At 38.9% G+C, this 22,962-nt stretch overlaps 1 protein-coding gene across 6 annotated transcripts in view; it reads left to right on the plus strand.

Annotated features, from left to right (window-relative positions):
• The window catches only part of TLN2 (talin 2), a 228,742-nt gene that overhangs the window by 122,754 nt on the left and 83,026 nt on the right, over positions 1-22,962 (plus strand). For all 6 annotated transcript variants that reach the window (XR_013956084.1, XM_080607980.1, XM_080607979.1 and 3 more), the window contains 17 exons: positions 659-748; positions 1,925-2,047; positions 3,309-3,452; positions 3,635-3,796; positions 4,881-5,021; positions 6,162-6,343; positions 7,478-7,610; positions 9,029-9,130; positions 9,227-9,397; positions 10,477-10,623; positions 11,490-11,591; positions 12,969-13,088; positions 14,759-14,905; positions 16,263-16,429; positions 18,158-18,341; positions 20,427-20,552; positions 21,798-21,914. Coding sequence is in view for 5 of the 6 variants with exons in the window: in XM_080607980.1 (XP_080464106.1) it covers positions 659-748; positions 1,925-2,047; positions 3,309-3,452; positions 3,635-3,796; positions 4,881-5,021; positions 6,162-6,343; positions 7,478-7,610; positions 9,029-9,130; positions 9,227-9,397; positions 10,477-10,623; positions 11,490-11,591; positions 12,969-13,088; positions 14,759-14,905; positions 16,263-16,429; positions 18,158-18,341; positions 20,427-20,552; positions 21,798-21,914 (2,358 nt within the window). In the remaining variant the exon portion in view is untranslated. The remainder of the gene's footprint in view (positions 1-658; positions 749-1,924; positions 2,048-3,308; positions 3,453-3,634; positions 3,797-4,880; positions 5,022-6,161; positions 6,344-7,477; positions 7,611-9,028; positions 9,131-9,226; positions 9,398-10,476; positions 10,624-11,489; positions 11,592-12,968; positions 13,089-14,758; positions 14,906-16,262; positions 16,430-18,157; positions 18,342-20,426; positions 20,553-21,797; positions 21,915-22,962) is intronic.

Here is a 22,962-nt window from a genome sequence, read left to right on the forward strand (position 1 = left end):
ATTTTGCAGCGTTTTACAAGTTTCTTCATCTAAATGCATTAAATCTTCTAAATGAATATCTGATGAACTTCTTCATTTCCAGGAATCAGTTTCACCTCAGAAAAATTAAATCCCATTTGTGCTTGTAGTTTTTTTGGCAGAGGGAGCTATATTGGTGGGTTCTGTTGACAGTAGGAGGAAGCAGGCAGATGGTTACTAGCATTTAGTTTGGTAGCCCTTTTTATCTCTAGACAGTACTTAAATGGTAGCTTGTTCTCCTATCACCTAGTCTTTTAATTCCAGTTATAAAATGTTAAAATATTACTGAAAACGTTAGACTACTCAGAACTGATGCAAAAACAGGTTGCCTCATGTGAGCCAAGCATTACTAACTGACCGTAGGCCAGCCATAACAAATGCAGGGTAAACCACATTAACCCATACTTCCAACAGATGGGTAGTGCAGAAATGAATAGTTACTGTAGTTCAGTTGATGTGGGGTAGCATTTAATGTGTAGTCCATATATCTGTATGTGAACCCTCAGTGACTGTAGTTTTCTGTGCTGGCTGGAGACAGTTACAACTACATTGGGATAAGCAGAGCAGTTGTGATAGTGTACATTTTTCTCAGCTCAGTCTTTGGCTCTGTCAGTAAGCCAAGTTTCTTTCCTTCTTTCAGACAGTTAAGGGAATGCTGGATAACCCCAATGAGCCTGTGAGCGACCTCTCATATTTTGATTGCATTGAGGGTGTAATGGAAAACTCAAAGGTAACTTCCTTTTGCTACCTCTCTGCCAATTGTGAAGTACATTTTGGTTGTCATAGATTTCCACAAGTATATCAAACATGTTAGAAACACAGCACAGTATTTCTAAAGTGTGTGTTGCATTCCTTGGTAAGACTTAGCCTGAGATCAGTCTCTTAGAGGTCAGTGCATTTTTTTGGTCACTTTGAAGTCTTTTTTTTTTTTTTTTGCCTTGGTAGTATTTTTTATTATGTGACTGGCATGCAATGCTGGTTAAGCTTTCGCCTCTCTCCCTTCTCCTCTGGTTTATTAGACAATTTACAGGATGTCTATCATGCACGATGATATGTTTTGACTGCAGCTATGTTAGAAATGCCCAAAGTGTAAATGAGAGCCTTGGCAATGAAATACCATGGTATTGTTCTGTGTGAAACAGCTTAGTGAAATGTCTGAGCAGTCCAGATATTCCAGCACACAAGAAGATCTGTATGAAATCTCTGAAGTTCTTTTTGAGCATACCATGTCATACATCTTGCTTTGAAGCTTTGCTTTGGTGTCCTTATTACTTGATGTGTTGGGATTTTCTCAAATTCTTTGCTCTCTAAAAGAAAAACAGAATGCTTAAGGGGTTGGGAATGTGCACGTCATCTTGTTCTAGTGCTCTACTGTAGTCAGAACTTACTTTGAATTTTAAAACGAACATAAGCTGAATTTGGTGAGAGATTCTTTGAGAGTTAATGTGCGTTCTGATATCTGGATGGTTCCAGCAGATTAGATACAACTTGATCTCCAGTGAACTTCAGTGAGTTTGGGGGCAAAGAAGATCCAAGATGTATGGAAGCAGTTGCTGGTTTGGTTGCCATGTTCTGAAATCCATGAAACATACCTAGAGCCAGGCTACCTGTGACAAATACTGTATGGTAGAAAAAGTAATGCGTGTTATTTCTGTACCCTCATAGTCAATTGAGCTATAATAGTGTTAGTTCTTGGCCCTGTAAATCCAGTGCTGATCTGTATGTCTTATCCCTCATGCCACACAAAGGAATGTGCTCAAATCTACGAGCTTGTTAACTAGCTAAAATTTCTGGAAGCCAGGTCAAGCACTTTCATGAGCCTGAACAGGTTCATGGCCAGAAATCACTTGCCTTTTACTGGTAGGGAAGCATATTGGAAGTTTACATTGTTTTTTTAATTTCCAAGGTTCTTGGAGAATCAATGGCAGGCATTTCCCAGAATGCAAAAACTGGGGATCTTTTAGTCTTTGGAGAATGTGTTGGAGTTGCATCCAAGGCTCTTTGTGGCCTCACAGAGGCAGCAGCTCAGGTAAGCTATTGAAGTCTGTGAAGCAAATGTATGTATTTTTTTAAAAAATATTACGTTATACCTGTGTAATTCTGAGTTTTTTTTTCATTTGGGCCAAATAATGACCTTGTACTACGCAGTGCGCTCTGTGTAGGATACACATAAATTGTGAACATGCTGCTGTATGTTGCAGGAGTAACAGAGTACAATAACATGCAAATTTTTATAAAGAAAGGAAGTGACATCAAGAAGGTAAGTTTTCCTGAGGGTAAAGCAAATGTCAAAGCTGCAGTCTATAGAATACATGTTTGCAGCTCATATTACATCATAGAGAAGCACACAAAATCAAGCTGCAGTAAAAATAAATGATACAGCTTTGTTTTAGTTTACACTCCTAATTTGAGACTGCATTTCAGATAATAAGCAATCTGCCTTCTAGCTCTTTACTTTCTCAATAACCAAATATCTTAAGCTATCACAACAATTAGAGTCAAGACAAGGTCACTGTGGTTTGATCTGGTAACTGGTTGACTTGTACTCATGAGATTCTCTCACTTGTGCTTCAAGCCCATACAACCTTTTCAGTGAAGCATCTGGCTGTGGAAGATTATGCTTTGCATCTGGAAACTGCTTTTTGATTTCCCCAGTACAGAATCTCATTCTGAACTTAATCTTCTCCAAATCTAACCCTGGGTTGCCTTACCAGCATGTGGAGCTGACAAATACTGTATCTGTAATGGAAATTCATCAAGCAGTCTTCCAACACTGTTTTGCCAATCCAGACAAAAGGTCTTTGTTCAGAGGCATGAAACAATCTTATATTGTGGAAGAAAGAAAATAAGTTTGGCCAGAAGACGTCTTGAGCTGCAGTGAGACCATCACCTGCAGATATGATGGTCTCACTGAAGCTCAAGACGCTCACCTGCAGATGTGACAGTCAGCTACTTAGTAGTAGTAGTTCATTTGCTGTGGTGATCTGACGTCAGTAAGGAGGAGTTAGGAGAGGCATTTGTTTGCTTTACAGGAAGACTAGTTGCCTAAGCAAACGGGATGATTTTGTTTTGGCTAATTAAATTTCAGAAGTGCAATGGCTGAGGTGTCTTGGTTTCAGAGGTTTGTGGAGATGTATTACTAAAAATAATGTTACTAATACTTAACAGTATGATTTCTGGATGATTGCTGACTACCAAATGCAATGACATTTGGCAAGCTTATCAGAAAAGAACAAGGTGGATTTAGCAATGTTTCATCGTTTGTCTTTTCTTTCTTTCTCCATTTCTAGGCTGCTTACTTGGTTGGCATTTCAGATCCCAACAGTCAGGCAGGTCAGCAGGGTCTTGTTGACCCAATTCAGTTTGCCAGAGCCAATCAAGCGATCCAAATGGCTTGCCAGAACTTAGTTGATCCAGCAAGCAGCCCATCGCAGGTAACTGAAGGATTGCATTGAGCCTAGCATTGCTAGGACACATGAGTTCAATTTGTGACCAAGCAAAGGAGTTCTCTTTTAAAATTGTTGCCTGGCTTTGACCACAACTTTGCAGAGCTAGGATGTAGTAACCGTCCTGGTGCTCTGACAGTCTCCTTCTTCTGTGCTGTGTGTTTTTACAGGTATTGTCAGCTGCCACAATTGTGGCCAAACATACTTCTGCTCTGTGCAATGCCTGTCGCATTGCTTCATCAAAGACAGCAAATCCTGTTGCCAAGAGACACTTTGTGCAGTCTGCCAAGGAAGTTGCAAACAGCACAGCTAACCTGGTTAAGACTATCAAGGTACATGTGCTGCTTAATCATGCTGCATTTTTCCCCCTGAATCAGAACAGTGGTATCGCTTAAACTTCTGTGATATGTGTGCTTTAAGAAATTATTAATTACATTTTTGAAGGTCTGGCCTGCAAAATATGACCAGTGGTATAACTGTGCCATAGTCAAAATAGATAGATCTAGACGACGTTAATGTTAGAAAAGGCGGCTGGCTCATTCACTATGAGATGTGATGCCTCTGTATTGATATACTGAATGAGCTTGCACCATCAGAATAGTTTGTGAACAAGTGAATGTGAAGGTTTTTAATGGTGTTAAATTACTCGATATCCAGAGCCTTTTGGAGGTATTTGACAGCTGTATCATTAATTAAACAAACAAAAAGTAACATAATAGTAGTACTTGGAACCGAACAGAAGCAGTTTATGTTGCTGCTGTTTAATAGTCTTTTGTTAATGGTAATATTGTGTTTTGCAGATAGTTGCCTGCGTTTTGGCAGGGAGTAGCTTTACTTTTTATAAGCAAAAATAATACTTGTTAAGGCATAGAGGACTAATGAATCTTAGTCCTTCCTCTGGAAGCCATTAGCTGGTACACTACTGAAATTCTTATAAAAATAGCTATCTTCTTAAGACTGGAAAGTTACACAGAAGGTCCTTCGTTTTGAAATATTTCTGTGGGATTATGAAAGAGGTTAGTTCATTCATGTGAAAATGAGAGCAATAAATTCATAGTTTGCTTTAAAAAAGAAAAGCTGTACTAGAGTACTAACTTGTTAGCCATTTCTACCTGTTGGAGCATGAGGTGTACTGAGACATGATTTGTGAGAGTCATCTGAGTGCAATGATTTAAAGCATTTATTCAGTCTTGTGAAGTAAAGCAGCTGTGTCAAGTTTAGGGTCAATAATCAGCTAAGTTTGAAAAAAAAAGTTTAAAGAATCACATTCTTTGCCTCAGTTTTGTTTCTGGAAGAAGTTTCAGTTTTCAGATGTCATAAACACAACAGTTTAAACCTCTGAGGAATTAAACCATCTTCATTCAATTTCACAAGGAAACCCTTTCACATAGAGCTCAATCGTGATTTAATTTCCAGGCCCTGGATGGTGATTTCTCTGAAGAGAATCGCAACAAGTGCAGAATTGCTACTGCACCTTTGATAGAGGCTGTGGAAAATCTGACAGCGTTTGCTTCAAATCCAGAATTTGTCAGCATACCAGCACAGATCAGCACTGAGGTAGGCAGGATTTTGCACTTCAGTCCTGAAAAAGTTGAAAACGTTGAATTAATCCTCTGGTGGGAGACATGAAGCGGGTGTAGAGACTTGGCCGTGGAATGTGGCTGTGCTCCTGAGTGTTCATAAGACATTCTGCAGTCTTTCACTTATCCTCTGATCTTGACTTTTCTACCAGTAAGATAATACTAGTTATGCTCCAGCAAGCACTGGCTATCTCCTGTTAGTAAAGTTATATGGTACAAGTGACTTGCTTATCTTGTTAGCTGGATTCTTGCATGTGAGAAAGTAATAAATCTCCCTTTTTCCCTCAAGAACAGCTTTAACACACAGCGTCTAATTCGTCCTGAAAAGGACTGAATGGATGTCACTGTGCTTTCTCCCCTCCAAACATGATGCAGAGTTATGATGACAAGAAGTTTCTTTGCAAAGAATAACTTTTCACAGGTCACCTGTATTTTTCCCCAGTTTTGTCGTCAATCCGTGTAACTACAACAGATTAGTATTTAAAGTAACTAATAAAAGTTTAAGGGGGGAAAAATCCATCCAGCTTCATAAAAGCTTAGAAGTGTAGAGATCAAGTATTGTTACTGCCTTTACAACTGCTGCTTCCTGCTTTTGGCAAGCTCAGTTCTAGCTGGCAATATTAGATGATGCAGTAGCTGTTGCATCTTCAAAATTGTGGGGCTGTAACTGAAATTTAAGCCTACCTCCCAGGTCTGTGGTCCTTGGGTTTACCAGGTTACTGGAGTTAAAATAGATATGAAAATGATGATCCAATAAGTGTTGTAGTCAGAGTAATTCCTTTGAAAAGAGCACACTTGTTTGGATCTTACACTTTTTGTGACAAAAGGTTTGTTAAATCTGTAGTTTACAAGTGTCTGTTTTGTCCTGTTTATCAGCCAGATGGTGCCTTTACAAACTTATACACTGTTTTCTGAATTATGTTACAGAGAAAACAATTAAATGGCAGTGACTTTACTACAATTTGCATATTGATTATTAGTAAATATTGTAGTACTATACAAGAAACAATAATGTCATTTCACTGCTTTTAATTAAACCTATTTTTAGTAGCAGAATGCGTGTACAAACTCAAATAGTGATATAAATGTTCTTTATCTTGCACCTTTCTGACCACAGGGATCACGGGCACAGGAGCCAATTCTAGTTTCTGCTAAAACGATGTTGGAGAGCTCATCTTTGTTGATCAAGACTGCTCGTTCTTTAGCTATCAATCCAAAAGACCCCCCTACGTGGTCTGTACTAGCTGGTCATTCCCATACTGTCTCAGATTCTATTAAGAGTCTTATCACCTCTATCAGGTATGTCTTCTGTAGTAAGTACATTTGTGTCCAGATCCATGCTAATTCAGCTGTTCCAATAAAGGGAAAATAAACTAACACTGTACAGCCCATGGTGCTGTGGTATTCTTCGCTAATGGAAATTACTTGTTCTGCGGTGCATGAGATCTCTCCAGTCATGCTGGCTGTTTAATCGTAACTGATGACTGCAGCACTGTGCAGCATGGGGTTGATATTTTGTTTCTATTCTGTTCTCCTTCTCCAGTTCCAGCTCTGATTCAGTGTAAATCAAATGTAAGAGGAAATGCTGTGGAGTAACAAATTTAGCTAGTATTATTTCCATCCAGACTGCTTACCTACATGGGCCGTGTGGAAAACTAGTTTTTGTGGGCAGGTCAGATAGTAAATAAATTATCTCTTCTATCTATTCTTTACTATAGTCTTTTTGGTTTAGTTGTAAGAATGTCATCACCAAGTGTGAACATCTTTTAATATTTGAACTAAACCTTTCTATCCATTTATTGCAGACAAATTTTGAACTCATTAGGAGTGTACTCTGTCCTCAACCTCTCAATATCAAGTCTAAATTGCATGAATGTAGTGCACTAGGGAGTGTTACGGTTGAATTATTTTCTGGTAATGATTATACTGATATAGCAAACTGCACATCAGGACAAAGTACTTCAAAACTAATTTTCATTAAGAGATACTTGGGACTGAGTTTAAAAGATAATGACCAAGGAATTATTTTCTGAGACAGTTGCACTGTGCAGAAATTGGAATATTTTTTCCATTTGCCTGTTCCCAAGTGTCTGTTGCATTTTCATGTTGACCTGATTGGGCTAATCCTCTGATCATAGTGAGGAGGTTGAGCTTTCCCTTCTCTTCTGAGGCAGCTCACTTATTTCTGTGTAACGAGGAATATTTCCTTCCATGCTCCCTTGTGTCTCCAGCCCTTGTACTGATTTTTGCAAAGTGTTTGGAGTACTTGGTACATAAATCAAATCTTGTCAGTTCTACAGAGCTCACTTAGGTCCTTGTTGTCCTCCTCCCATGTGCTTTATGTATCATCAGTTAATGAAGTGTGCTGGTGTGCGTTCATGGTAGAGCCTGCCTCCTTCCCATCCTGCTCAAATTACTATTGCTGTCTTTCAGGGATAAGGCCCCAGGCCAGCGCGAATGTGATTACTCTATTGATGGGATCAACAGGTGCATCAGAGACATTGAGCAGGCCTCACTTGCAGCTGTCAGTCAGAGTCTGGCCACCAGAGATGACATATCAGTGGAGGTAAGGGAGATAGCACAGTAACGGAGGAGCACTGAGCAGCCTCGCTCACCCTGCTTCTTTCCTTTGCGTTTGAACATATAAAGCTGAGCACTCAGCAGAATGAGCTGAATGAGCCTGAGCGAAGGATTTTTCTTAGTAGAATCTTTCTAGGTAAAATCACATGCTAGCTGAAGTGCTTTGCTTCTGGGAAGGTAACAGAATCACCAGTACTGGTGAAAGTAGTTATTTTTAAGAACCACCCGTGTATTGCTTTCGTTTCCATTGGTGATATGAGCGCTAGTTAATGTTTCTATGGTGTCTGGCTTTGTGGAAGTCAGGATGTTTATGAAATGAATCTATTGCTAGAAGTGCAGTGATTTAAATTTCAATGTCCTTCTTATTAATGTGTGTTTTGTCGTTAAGTAACTGAATTCCTTAACCAATGTTGATATGTTCTCATTGAAAAGATTTTTCCCCTCAAGGTGTCATATTGTACTGTTGCTTCCTGAAATTACATCTGTTTCTGTTTTCCAGTGGTCTTTTTGGGCTGTAATGCTGCATACTAGAAACCTTTCAGACTAAATGAAGCTGTATAAAATAAGCTATTACAGGAAATATTTCATAGGTATATTTTTAATTGAAATAATCAAGTCATCTCAGCTGTCATTTTGAATGGAAATAGTACTTAGAATAGCAAGTTAATTACAAAGTAATATAGAAATATAACTAAATGGAAAAATAGTATTTTTCTCCTGCCTTGCATGAGAATGAGCTAAATCCTGGCTGCCAAGACACGATCCGCTTTTGAAACTTTGAAAGCCAGTGTTTGTCTTAGGGAACCCACTAGTATGTGCTTAGAATTCTGTCCCACAGAGTGTATTCGGGGATCAGTCCTCATCTCTGAGATGTCACCTTTGTCTTTCACTACTGATGAATTTCAGCTGCTGGTTTCAAAGTCTACAGCAGAGCTCTTGTGCTGTATTGTTTGCTTTGAAAAATGTCTCCATATTTAAATGGGAGCTCCTGCTGTTTTTTCCTGATTACTGCAGCAGTATTAACCCTTTGCAGGGCAAGAATAGGTGTTTTATTTGTTTGCTTTGCTTGTTGGGGGGGGGGGGGGGCGGTCACATTGCAATGATAAATGGCAGATGTTTTGCTACTATCAGCTGGAGTAGGAGGCAGCCATCTTTCCCTTCCCTCCCTAGACCTGCCGTAGCAATCTAAAGAGCAGCAGGGCCTATCTCAGTGTTTTCATATTTTGAAGGATAAAGGAGAAGAAATGATCATGGAAATCAAATGGACAGCGTGGATTTCTGTGTTGTGGTGTAGTTGGTCATTTAACAGTTGGAAATATTTCAGTTGGTCAGTCTGATTGTTATGGTACAGTATGACTTGATAAGTGAACTGTAACAGTAACTGACAACTTCTCTTTGTATTAGGCTCTACAGGAGCAGCTAACATCAGTTGTTCAGGAAATTGGCCACCTAATTGATCCTATAGCTACCGCAGCACGGGGAGAAGCAGCTCAGCTTGGGCACAAGGTACAGTCCTACATTTTATAAATGTATGTTAGTTAAAGAGTACCATTCTTCATCTTAGTTTGAAATGGAGTTAAAAGATTATTTTGGCTTTCCTAGGTTACACAGCTGGCAAGTTACTTTGAACCCCTGGTTTTAGCTGCAGTTGGTGTGGCATCCAAAACTCTCGATCATCAGCAACAGATGACAGTGTTGGACCAGAGCAAGACACTTGCAGAATCTGCCTTACAGATGTTGTATGCAGCTAAGGAAGGAGGAGGAAATCCCAAGGTATAGTCACTGTGCGTAACAAGCAAATCACGAGAGGAAGAAGGGTGAAATGCATCCTGCAGTGATGCAGCCAAAGAAGTGGGCATGACAAGGTGAAATTGTCAATAAGTTGGTGCTGTAATACTACTATGGAGACATAGACTGTGGTACAGTCAGGGATGGTAGGGATGTTAAAAATGGGGTTTGGAATACACTTGGACAGAGATGGGATAAATGAAAAGATCCGCCCACCAAGTGCTTTGAAGCAAGTGTGTACCCGCTCACTAAGGGTCAGGCACAGTGTGCCCTGTGTCTTGAGGCACTTGTGCACCTGCTCAGTAAGGGGTGGGCACAGCACATCTACTGTATTAGGGTTGTGCGCAGCAGGCAGGTGTCCTTGAAATGGGTGTGTGCACCTACTCTGTAAGGGGCATGTGAAGAGTGTCCAGTGTCTTTAGGCCTACATGTGCCTGAATTGTAAGGGCCACATATGCCTGCTTTATTGGGGGCAGACAGTGGGCATGCTGCACCCACCCCTTCCAAAGTGGGTGCAGCCCATGACTCCAAGACAATGGGTGCATTGCACATGCCTCTGTTAGAGTGGGTGCAGCACACCACCTCCAGGGCACTGTGTATGCCCCTAATAGAGTGGGTGTGCGCACTGTGCCTCAAGAGACTAGGCGCTCAGCGCTTGACTCTAATACAGCAGGCTCAGCAGGTGCCTCCAAGATACTGGGAGCACTGCGTGCAGTCCCTTATAGAGCAGCCACACACAGTGTGCTTTATGATACTAATAAATTATACGCGCCTTAGGATACTTACAAATTAGGTGTAGTGTGTGCTTCCAAGACATATGGTATGTGCAGCCCACCTTTTATAAAGTGGGCACATTCCCCCAGTAGAGCATGTGTTTCCAAGACACCTGGTGCGATCAGTGCGACCCTTATACAACAGGTTCTACCAACTTATTTTATTAGAGTCTTTGTATTAAGATAAGATTTTCACATATTTCAAGTTTTGTTTATTTTTAAATCATACAGGCTTTTTTGTTGTCTTTCTCTTACAGAATGTTGATTTTTATCTTGTTCTCTTTGTTACAGGCATCACATACACATGATGCAATCACTGAGGCAGCTCAACTGATGAAAGAGGCTGTGGATGATATTATGGTTACCTTAAATGAAGCTGCTAGCGAAGTAGGCATGGTTGGAGGCATGGTAGACTCAATAGCAGAGGCAATGAGCAAGGTGAGGAGAGAAGTAAAGAGCACCCTTTTTTCCCTGGCACTTAAAGCAGATCCACAATGTAGGGTTTTGGAGAAGTTACAGCTAATTCATCTCAGTGTTATGTGGTAACTGATATGCAACAACAAACAATTCAGTGGTTGTTTGACTTCACGATACGTGCTATTTTTCAAACTGAGATGTGGGATGGTGTTCACGTTACTGAACTAGGTAGTAATTGATTACTAGAATTGTTATGGAATGCTTTTGTCTAGCACTATGCTGATAGTGAAAAAAAAGGTCATAAGTATAGGTCAGCTATATTTCTAATTGTTCTCCTTTTCTTATTTATCTTTTAAGTTAGTGTTTTAAATGATTAGCGTCCAGCCTTGAAGCAGACTAGTGCCTGTGGGGAAAAGTGGCAAAGCCTGAGGTATCTTGCTGTCTTTTGAAAGGTGTCATACTGGAACATTGCAATTGTAACATGTAAATAAGCTGAACCAAAAAAGTGAGCTTTTTTTCTTTTTTTGTTCTAAAGGGGTGCAGAACTGGGAATCTAAAATATTTTTTTCTCATGAATAAATCTAGCCTTCACACATTCATTTCTGCATTAGTGGAGAACAACAAAAGTTGGTATGAACTTGCATGGAAAGTTGGCCTTCCACTTGAAAACTCCTTTAACCAGGCTCTATTTCATTTCCACAAAATAGGATAAAGCATTTTCTAAATTTCCATATATATATATATATATATCCCTGGTGCATTGTCTTTATTTGCATATTTGGAAAGAGCGAGATTGTTAAAAATACATAGATAATTTCAATATTATATAGGAAGTTGCTATCTATTATGAGGTTTTTACTTTTTCCATAACTTCCACATTCCTGCAGCTGGATGAAGGCACACCTGTGGATCCCAAGGGAACATTTGTTGATTATCAGACCACTGTGGTGAAATACTCTAAAGCCATTGCTGTTACAGCACAGGAAATGGTAAGAAATTTGGCTAGACCTGAGTAAAAGCTCTTTTGTGTACATAAACATCATGGAACTCTTTACATGCTGTTGAGTAACTCTGTGTAATGCTGTTTCCCAATAATCTTGTCTATTTAGCAATAATTCTATAAAAGAAGCCATGATTTTGTTAAATCCACTTGTGGACCTTACTGGTGTACTGGTAAGGTTGCTCTTTAGAAGAGGAGTGTTGGGTCTCTGTATTGTGTTGCAGCTGTTGTACAAAGATACTTCTATTTAGTTTGTATTCTATTAGAAATACAGGGAAAATATTTTTATATTCATTTTAGTCAGTCTGATTATTTGTTACTGAAATACAGCCCTAGGTTTATTGATGACTGCAGGTTACCCTTTCACAGTGTGTGCTGTAATTTAACTTAGCCCATGAAATAACATCAGTTTTTTCAGATCACTGTAATACTTATGAATGCAGTTCAAGATGTTAAATTGTTTTTTCATTCATTTGTGAGATTTATCTGGGTTTAAAAACAGAACAAAAGAAACTTTATTTGAAACTGTTTGTTTCACTATACTGTTTATGATAAAATGTTTTTAGTTTTGAAGAATACCTCGTTTGTTTTTAAGAGAGATGGCGGATTATTAGTGTATGTTTGCAAGAATTTCCTGTGGAGATGATTTTTAAGAAATTGTTTGGTTTTGCAGTCCAGAAATGTTGATATTACTGCTCTCTATGACGTGACAGCTTATTTGTTAATAGTAGGAATTTGTCTAAAACTAGTTTTGCCCCAAGGATGGAATTTCATGGCTTTTGCTAACATAAATTGGAGAAAGAAGAAATAGTTTTGTTAAAAGGTAGGTTTTTTTCTAGAGAGATGCTCCATCTTTTATACTGATGCTGTACCATGGCATTCTGCATATGCGGCTATTTCTTTGTACTCTTTCTCCTGTCTTAGACACGTTTTGCATTGATTCTGGGACTTTCTCCATTTTTATGCTCCTATGCCACACGGGCTGAGGCTGATATAGGCTACTTCACTTTTGCCAACATAAGGTGGCTCTGAAAGGCAAAACCCACATCACTATTCAGTGTGAATAACTGTGTAGCTGGCCTATTGCCCTGCTATGTCAAAGGGTGAATTACCAGATCTAACTGCTGCTCTTTGATTACTCCGGATGTTCTGCGAGTGCCTGGTTACTGTGACTCTAATAAAGCATGCTCGCTTGGGTTTCCTCACGGAATTATTGCTGGAAGACAACTCCCTTATACTTCAAGCATTTTTCCCTGTTTCATCAGTGTGGCCAAACAAATGAGTGTGCTTCTAAACTGGAGTGTATTAACAAATTATTCTCATGCCTGTCATTTTTCTTTCTCTCTTGCTTGTGTTCTTTTTTCAGATGACTAAGTCGGTTACTAACCCGGAAGAGTTGGGAGGACTTGCATCACAAATGACCAATGACTATGGGCATTTGGCTCTCCAGGGCCGAATGGCTGCAGCTACAGCTGAACCAGAGGAGGTCTGCAGCTTTTAGACCTCTCTATTCTGTGCACACAGTGGCGTCAACATGGGTATTCTTTTACTGTAGGGAATAAGTTTTCTATTAGTAGAGCTATGAATCAGCAGATGTTTAACAAGCATTAGGGATTATGCAAAAGGAATAACATTTCAATTTGTTGTAAGAAAGTGGTGTAAGATGAAAGAATAGAAATCTTCAGTGAAAACCTCTATCCAGCTTCAAAAATCAACAGCTTGTGATTATAGTTAACAATCCTGTAGATCAGGTCAGAATTCTCCAAATCACTTGAGGATATCACTTACAGACAACTTGCAAACACAGAGAAAGCTCTTATTTACTATACAGTTTTTCTTTATCTCATAGGATCTGATGAATTACAAATATGTTTATTTATCTTGCCTGTAAGAGATTTCAAATATAACTTCCTGTTATACTTGGAAAAATGTACTTCCTGTACTTATTTTCAAGTATAGCATCTTGACAGCAGGGTGTGGACACAGTAGGAGCACAGTTGTCTTTTACTGCCAGGCATCTTTCGTACCTTAGAATCAGAAAACAATGTTGGAGGATTGGCTTCCTTACATGGTATTAAGCTCCTCACGCTTACTATTTGCCTCAATTGGATTAACCAGCTATAGTAGGTGCTGCATATTCTGTGAGCAAAAATAAATTTTTCTCTTCTTTTCATTGAATTCCTCTGGTTATGGAGCATAGAAGAACTTGGTTGAGATGGGGTAAGAGGGTATCTTAGCATCATGAGATGTATCAGGTTATCTAGATAAAAGATCTCCACAGAGATTTTGACTTTGTAATTAGGTTTCACCACTGAGAGACTACTTGAGTGCTTCATGATCAGTGGCTAAATGAAAAGCAATGTCTTGCATTCAGCTTTATATTGTTAAATTGAATGACCATTGCACGTTACTTTTTGCCTGAAGTAGAAATAATTTCATTTGTGATACTAATGGCTGTGAGTCCTGCTTACATATTAATCCAAATACAAAATTATATGCCTCAGTACTTGCAGGTGCTAGAACTAGCACACATTTCCAGTCAGGGACACCACACCTTATGCTATATAATTATTAATAAATCAGAAGTATCTCAGTTTTCAATATCGCATATGGACATAGTTACTTCTGGAGAGATGAGAATCTGTGCGAGATTCAAAAACGAATGAATCAAGTCATGTATTCTTCAACCCAATTTCAACAGTGTAGAGCAAATGTTTACTTTTTACCCATCATAAATACGTTTAAGACAGCTCCTGCTGACAACAACTTCTTTTTGCTTTTTGATTTTGGGAGATTAAATAGCATTACTCAAATGCATGCAGACTTCTTGGTGAAGTTTTGTGTGCTTGAGTTAAATACTCTTGGCTTGGATAAATGTCTTATGCTCACCAATTTAGGTTTACAGATGTGTTCTCTTTCCCAGGGTCTGGTTCACTAGCTCTCCAGTTTTATCAGTAAGCCTTTTGTAGGGGCTATGTGAGTAGATGACAATAAATCAGTCCAATCTCTGCCAAAAATATAGTGATGGGCAGAAGTTTGGTAATAAGGAATCACCAGAGTGAACATGTTTCCGTTTGTGTTGACACAGTGTGCCAGCATGACATTTACTTACTTTGCTCTTGCTCCCTTCTACCCTGTACCTCCTTTATCATGTAGATAGGGTTCCAGATCAAGACTCGGGTGCAAGAACTTGGTCATGGCTGTATTTTTCTTGTGCAAAAAGCTGGTGCTCTCCAGATTTGTCCTACAGACAGTTACACCAAAAGGGAGCTGATAGAATGCGCTCGTGCTGTGACTGAAAAGGTAAGGCATCCATCTGTATTGCCCCAGAGTTTGTCTACTAGACTTCACCAGGGAGTAAATCAGTCAAGTTGTGTGTATGTTCAGGAAATATTTTTTTTTAAACTTCCCATTATACTATGATATTGACTGAATTGCTGGAGGTTCTTACTTTCCTTCTTTTCTTTCAAGTGTTCGGTACAGTTCATGTACTAGATAAGTCTCAGTCCTGTTTCTAACTTATAATAAAACATTAACCTCATACTGGAGGGAGTGTGGTCCAAATCTGGTCCCCAAGACATGAGATGCCACTTGTGTCTTACAAGATACTTCCCTGGAAACAGTAAGTCCATGTAGGTAGTAACAATTGTTATGATGAGGTTGGTTGAGGACGTGTTCTTCGTTCATCGGTGTCCTCTGCTTTTAAAACTGGGCTGTTCTCATGCATTTAGCATTTTCAGCTTGCCTGGGTTTTCTTGGTCTTTGGAAATACATGCTGCAGATGCCTTGCGTAGCTTGCATATGTAGGTTGCACTTGTTTGGACTGAAGTATCGTTTGGATGTAGATGTTTGTTACCAGATGGTGATTGTTTTCAAGTGACTGTTTGAACTGGAGTGGCAGTGATGTCTTAGCACTGTAGGACTGCACTGTGACTACAGTACAAGACATGGAGCCATTATTTTCTTCACAGGTTTTCTGCCAAATGTTGATTTACCAAAAAGGGATAGGAGGGATCTCAGCTCAGCAGCAGTTGTGTAACATCAGCCAGCAGAAATTCACCTCCTTTACTATTGTCTGTATGACAACATTGAATCACAATGAGATTTTTTTTATCCTCGTGATCATATTACCGAGCAGTACCAGAGAGATGGAAAAGTGACCCTGAAGTAAATGTAGCCAGGCCCTTTATTGACAATACAAAGTATTGCAAGATAATCGGAATTCTTATTTATTGTAGCAGGGGCAGCTTTTCTCTTCTTTTAGATAATAAGGAAGACGACTGCTTATAGTATTGATAGCCAAATGTCATTGTTTATACTCAGAGCAGATGTAGATAAGACCTTCATGATCTGCTTGTTCATTGCGTATTATGCCTGATCAAGAGACAGCCTGTCTTAGCATGAATGACAAAGGCTAGTAACAGGCTTCCTATGGTGGAAAACATAACCTATGTGACTAATGCACACATAAAGCAAGAAAGGAAAAGGAGAGTTTTGTTAAAGTTTGCAAAATAACTGTGCAGGATCAGTTTCAAATGTTGATTGCAGTCATTTTGAAGAGCAAACTTAACTCCTATCATACAAAAAGGGTTTGTTAACTCCTATCAGACAAAAACGATTCGTTTCATTGACCACCTTGTTCCTTTATTGTCATTTCCAGGTCTCTTTAGTTTTGTCTGCCCTTCAAGCAGGAAACAAAGGCACGCAAGCCTGTATTACTGCAGCCAGTGCTGTGTCTGGGATAATTGCAGATCTAGACACGACTATCATGTTTGCTACTGCTGGAACCCTTAATGCTGAAAACAACGAATCATTTGCAGACCACAGGTCAGTGTAACTGAAAAAGACAGAAGAGTGCGAGCACAGGGGAACAATGGAACTGGCAGAAGCAAAAGGCACGTGGAGATAAATTTTCTACCTTTCTAGATTCCCAGGAATGCAGTCAAATGAAGCAGTGGAGTGAGAAGAGAAATAGGAAAATTAGATTATGGGTAGAGGACAGCAAACCTCACTTCGGTTATTTCTGTGAGGAAAGTATTTTTAACAGTTGGAGAACATCTGCCAAGAGCTCTTCCAACAGACAACCACATCTGTAGCACTATTTTGGCTTTTTTTTTGTTTTTGATTAAACTGTTTCATTGTATAGACTACCATGCACTGTCATCCCAGTAGGGAGAATCACAGTCCATGACATTGAAGACAAATCTTGTCTATATGTTTTTTTTTTCCAACAGCTGTTTATGACTGTCTGCTAGTTTTTCTTGCTCAACACTGCATATGGTTAATGCTGATGTAAGCAGCAGTTAATGAAATGGCACAGCTATGCCACATGTTTTCTCCTTTGGGAGAGAAGCCAGTTTTTCCTTCTAGTAGCAACTGGAATATAACAATCTCAGTGTCTTTCAACACATTAAGAGATTTATGCCATCTGACTTGACTACCTTTGCAGTAAAACTCAGGGCTTCACAGACACAATACCGAATTTTTGCTTAGCAACCTAGCTGGCCAACACAGCAGTTAGATAGCCTGTATTTATTTCCCGACTCGCTACTAGTTGCTCAAGAAAGAGGCAAGATATGATGGTGTGTTACTTGTTGCTGTTCTACAGAGTGAAAGTCCGGGCTTGTTCTCTTTAACTTCACCAGGCTAATGTTTTCTTTGTTGCTTTATGGGTAGATATTGAAGACTGGCCTCAAACAGTTTTCTCCTTGAAGCTATGAATTATAAGGATATTTGTTAGTTTAGATTACTGAAGGTAAATGAAGGCTAAATGGTTGTACTATACCAGTCTTTTAGTTTCATAATGTGTGTTACTTATGGTGCAAATACTGGAACTTAAAGCTTACCTGAAGCACAACCCTAGAATGAGTGTCTCTCCGTTTGTTACAGTGAGTGAGTTAGAAAATAAGTTGTTGGTTTTTTCTGCAGGTGCCAATAATTTCCAGGTAGACATTTTCTATGGCTACAATTATAGTTCTGAGTTAACTTGTGTCATTTGTGAAGTGTATACTCAAAATGTTTTGGTTTTTTTTTTAATCTGAATGTTGCTGTGGGTTTGTTTGCCTGATGTGCCAAAACTTAGTTTGTGGTGAAGGGGAGCCCTGATAAGGTCATGTTGTTTGTTCCTTTGGCCATTCTTGCTGCTGCCTCCCTCTGTCAGAATGACTGTTTTCATTTCCATATGGTATGCTGGTTAAGGTGGACGTTTGACACCTGTTAGTTTGTTCACAGCATGGCTTGATTTTCTTGTGTTAAAATGCAACGTTTTGTTCCAAGATTTCCCTATCTCATTTCTTTTCAAGACAAGGTAACTTCAGTGAACTGCCTTGTATATAATATTATATAAATACAATGCTGCCGTTTTAATTGTCTTGTTATTTTATTTATTTGTTTTTAAATAGCAAGCTGGCTTGTGATACATTGTCATGACTGGTGTGATGACTTACATCAGCTCTTTTATGAAGATGTTAGTCAGCATAACATTGAAAAAGATGTTTTTTTCCTCTTCTCCTTTTTACTCACTTCCCTGCTTTTTTTTTTTTTTTTCTCCTTTAGGGAAAATATTCTGAAAACAGCAAAAGCCCTAGTTGAAGATACAAAATTGTTGGTTTCTGGTGCTGCCTCAAGTCAGGACAAATTGGCTCAAGCAGCTCAGTCATCAGCTAACACCATCACTCAACTTGCAGAGGTTGTAAAATTGGGAGCAGCTAGCCTGGGATCAGATGATCCTGAAACGCAGGTGAGATGTCTTAAGGTTTTTCTGATACTCTGAAATAGACCAAAGGGGTTTACAGAAATTGAAAAAGAGGCTAAAGGACCTTTTTGTTTGATAAGACCTTACAGGCCTTGTGCTTTAAAGCAAGACAGTAGGATTTATCTCTCTTGGGGCTCTTCTGGGTGAGACATAGCTCATTTTTAAATATACAATCACGAGTCTAGAACACCGAGTGGAAATAGACAAGCCTTTATATAAGACTTCTGGTTTTATTTCACGAGTGTGTTACGGCTTGGATGCTTTTGGCAAAGTATTGTTTTTGCTATGTTATGATGGGACTCCCGAGTTACCACTTTGTTGTAAATACATTGCATCACTTTAAAGCTATTTATTGAGCTTACAGCTGAGCTAGGCACTGTGTTACTTGCATAGGCTAAATTCTCAGCATTCTATAGCTATATCTGAGTTTTTTAATTTAATGCAGTAACTTAAGCTTTCAGTGTAGGTTATCTCAAATATTTCTTCAGTTGTTTCTTGGGATCTTGGTGAAATGGAGATTGACAATTGTTGCAGATGTGCCTGTGGTGGCAAATCGGTTTGAAAAAGTCTGCTTGTTTGCTTAGGGCTCTGAAAGGGATGTGTGTTCTGCTTTTGCATGATTTCCGTGATGGAGTAAACTTCCAAGATGTTTCTCTCTGGAAAACACACTGCTGGAAATATTTTCTTGTTTTTAACAGAGGATTTCCTTAAACTAGTAACATATTTGCAAATTTAAAAGATTTATCATTGTTTTACTCTCTATGTAAAAGCTGAGAATGTAGTATCTAGAATAAAAGCTATTGTACAAAAGTAGGTATTTGAGGGAGCAATTTTATATTGCCAGTTGAAAATTTTAAGTGCATCATTTGTCCTAAATGGAGCATTTCTAATAGCTTTAGCACACAATACCATCACAGCATTTTTCTGTGGAAGCAAAACTGACTTTAACTGAAGTGATAGAGTTTCAGATGTCTTACAGTGGCAAGGACTTTACTTCTATAAAAGTTACAATGAACTAAAAAGAGGCGTAAAAGATCATAGAATCATTTAGGTTGGAAAAGACCTCTAAGATTATCTGGTACTACCTTTAACATAGCACGGCCAAGCCCACCATTAAACCATGTCACTAAGCTCAGCATCTACATGTTGCATTTCAGATGCTGGGCCCACTAGCATTTATAGAATCACAGCTTTGGAAGGAAGTTGCAGTTATATAATGCTATAGAAATGCAGTTATTGATAACTGACTGTGCCTTTTTTTTCCCCTGAGCTTTATTTTTCTTGCATGTGTTAATATTTTTTCTTAAGATGAACAAATGCTCTGAAACCTAGGAAAAATACTTAGCACATTTTCTGTAAGTGGAAAGCACAAGGGAGAAGGCTTTGGAGAAGTTATTTCAATAGTACCCTATATTATCTAATAAGGCTTTAGTGTCTGTATATAACTTCTTGTAGTGTCTGTATGTTGTCTGGGAGTTCTCTACTTGAGCTTGGTTTTAGGAAGCAATATCTCTAGATTTGACTTTTCCTGACCTTAATGACAGCTAAGTCATATGGCACTTAATTCTGTAAGGCCACTTAAGGAGACTCAACATTCTTTTCCCTAAAGTAATGTCTCCCTCTAACATCTAGCTGAAGCAAGTACACTTGCTTTTTTAGTAGCGAATTTCACAGTTGGTATGTAGTGGTAGTTTGTAACCGTATAATCAGTCTGTTTAATTGCTGTCATCTGAAGAACATCAACAAGAACATAGGGAAAAGTAAACCTCTTACAGAAGTTCAGAGGAACAACAGCCTACTTGCAATCAGCGTTTCAGTTTCTTCACAAGAAATAATCATTTTTACAAACTGACTGATTGTATGAAATACTGTAGCTATAAACACAGTTTTTCCTTTTCTAGAATGTTATATGTTTTATTGGGGTAGAGAGAGGGAGGGTGGTTATATTTGTGTATATTTGTGTCTTTACCTATCACTACTAGGCTTTGTTTAGCAGTTCTCTAAAAATCATGCGTTCATCCAGGCTGACATTTCTTGGCTGAGCCTCATGGCTATTGCTCATTCCTATAGGTTGTCCTGATTAATGCTATCAAGGATGTTGCAAAGGCCCTTTCTGATCTCATTGGTGCTACCAAAGGAGCTGCCAGCAAACCAGCAGATGACCCATCCATGTACCATCTGAAGGGGGCTGCCAAGGTGAAAACTTATTTTTTATCTGAAAGTATTAGGTACAATCACACTTCCTAGGCAGCTGAAGCTTGGATTTCAGCAGTTTCTGGTTCACTGAGATCTCATCTCTTTCTTTGTTTCATTAGCATTCTGGGATGATACAGGAAAATAGTAAGATACTATTGGGTTTCCCTGAAGCTATCAGTTTTTGTAGGCAGTCAGGTAACTTTTGGGTTTTTGATGGAAGAACTGTAGTCTTTCTAGAGAGAAACTTGCATCTTTTGCATGTCTGAGGGCAAGTTCTCATCTAATAATGTTATAGACTAAATTGTATCCTATAAAAAAGTGTTACCTACATCCTGGAATCTGAATAATGCTGAAGATAAGCATGTTATACTCCTTATTTAGACCTTGCAGGCTGGAGGGGGAACAACACCACCAAGAACTCCACAGTAAGATGTTGTGCATGTCCAGTCCTTTTCTCCTAGATGTTTCCAGGAGGTAGTTCATAAGTGTCAAAGCTCAAAAGTCATGTAGATTCCACCACATCTATGCTGTATTTGTGCTATATTTTCCTTGCATCTGCGATATATTATGACAGTGCCTCAGAAAGATCTTTCAACTTTGTGTCTACAAAATATTTCCAGATGTGGAGACTTAGGCAGTATTACTTCTGCTTTCACATTATGGGAGTGTAATGATAGCATTTTGTCTACAAGTTCTTACTCATGTCTCTTCCTTACCTGTAAGACCTGCACCTCTGTTTCTTTCAGAGCAGATGAGAACTGCATACTGTAGAGGCGCTACTTAAAAATGACCTGTCTAGCCAAGAAAAGCGGTTTCTTGGCTCTTTCTGCTCAGAAGAGCTATCTGTGTTGTAATTCCTAAACTGTCAACAAGCTGACCTTTCTGTCTCTTAATTCCCAAGACTTCAGGTGTGACTAGGTATTGTTTGTATGTCAACACATTGGGGTATAGGAAAGAGAATGACAGGTTACGCTGCATTAGAACTGTTTGTAATGGGAACAATAACTGCAGTATCACTCTGCAGTAAGTTGTGCTACGCTTCTGCAACTTACAGGGAACATTTATAAGCTGGCAAACAGGAGAGTTGATATTTGTTCCTGTAACAAATACAATTCGTGAAGCTTTTTAGGCCCTATTAGAAATAATAAGACTACTTAGATCAATCTGCCTTGATGATTCATACCATGCTCTGAAAAATGCGAAGAAGGAATCATGCATCCTTTTCTCTACCTCTCTCTTTTTCAGGTGATGGTAACAAATGTCACATCACTTTTGAAGACAGTTAAAGCAGTAGAAGATGAAGCTACTCGAGGGACAAGAGCTCTTGAGGCCACAATTGAGTATATCAAACAGGAACTCACGGTAAAGAATAGAATAGCCATACATGGCAGCTTTTGTAAATAAACTCTTAACATCAAGCCAGGCAGCCCAGGGACTCCTCAAGCTATGCTTTACTGCCCTGCAATGACTTAGATGCAATTTGGCTCCCTCCATCTGTTATAAATCATCTCTGAAAGTACAATTACATACCACTTCAGCCTATGTACTTTCAGATGTTACAAGTCCCCACTGCAGGATTTGAGATGCTACTGTCATGTAAAAATCTGGAAGCAACTGGTTCTTTGTTCTTTAGACACAAAGCGTTCACTGCAGATATTATTTTGAGTCAAATGTTCTTTGCTTTTTTATTGACCCTAGCTTTCAAAATGTCTCTTTACTATCAAAGCTGTATTACAGTTACAGTTTAATCTTGTTTCTTTTTCCTTTATTATGACATGATATTAGAAGCGCTAAATAGCCTGATATCCAATATTTTGTCTAAGTAGGAATTAACAATAGAATAGAATTTTCTTCCAAATTAGGTGTTAGACCATGACAGGTTTTTTTTTTCTTCCTCTTTAAGATACAATAGTACAACCTACAACTGCACTTTTCAGTTACTCTTTTACTAGTAGACTGGTCAGTGACATAAATCAAAACTTGTGTGTTTGTGAAGAAGCCTGTTTTGTTCCCTTTTTGGTTAAAATCCATTTTTGAAAAATATAGGCATTTTCTTCGAAAAATACTTCATAGTATTTTAATGAAGTGTTTGCTGTTTCCCACAGTATTCTGGAGAAACTGGCTGCTCATTGCATGGACAGGTCTTTAGTTTGCTGGGTGGACGGCTGCACTCAAAGAGTCCTAGTGAATAGAGTTAAATCCAGTTGGCGGCTGGTCTGCAGTGGTGTTCCCCAGGGTTCAGTACTGGGGCCAGTTTTGTTTAACATTATTTATCAATAATCCAGATGAGGGAGCTCAGTGCGCCCTCAGTAAGTCTGCAGACAGCACCAAGTTAGATGAAACGGTCAATCTGGTTGAAGTTAGGAAGGCTTTGCAGAGGGATCAATGGGACAAGTCCAATCATATGACG

This window comes from Anser brachyrhynchus (assembly GCF_964034855.1).
Source record: "Anser brachyrhynchus genome assembly, chromosome: 11".
In the NCBI taxonomy this organism is placed as follows: domain Eukaryota; kingdom Metazoa; phylum Chordata; class Aves; order Anseriformes; family Anatidae; genus Anser; species Anser brachyrhynchus.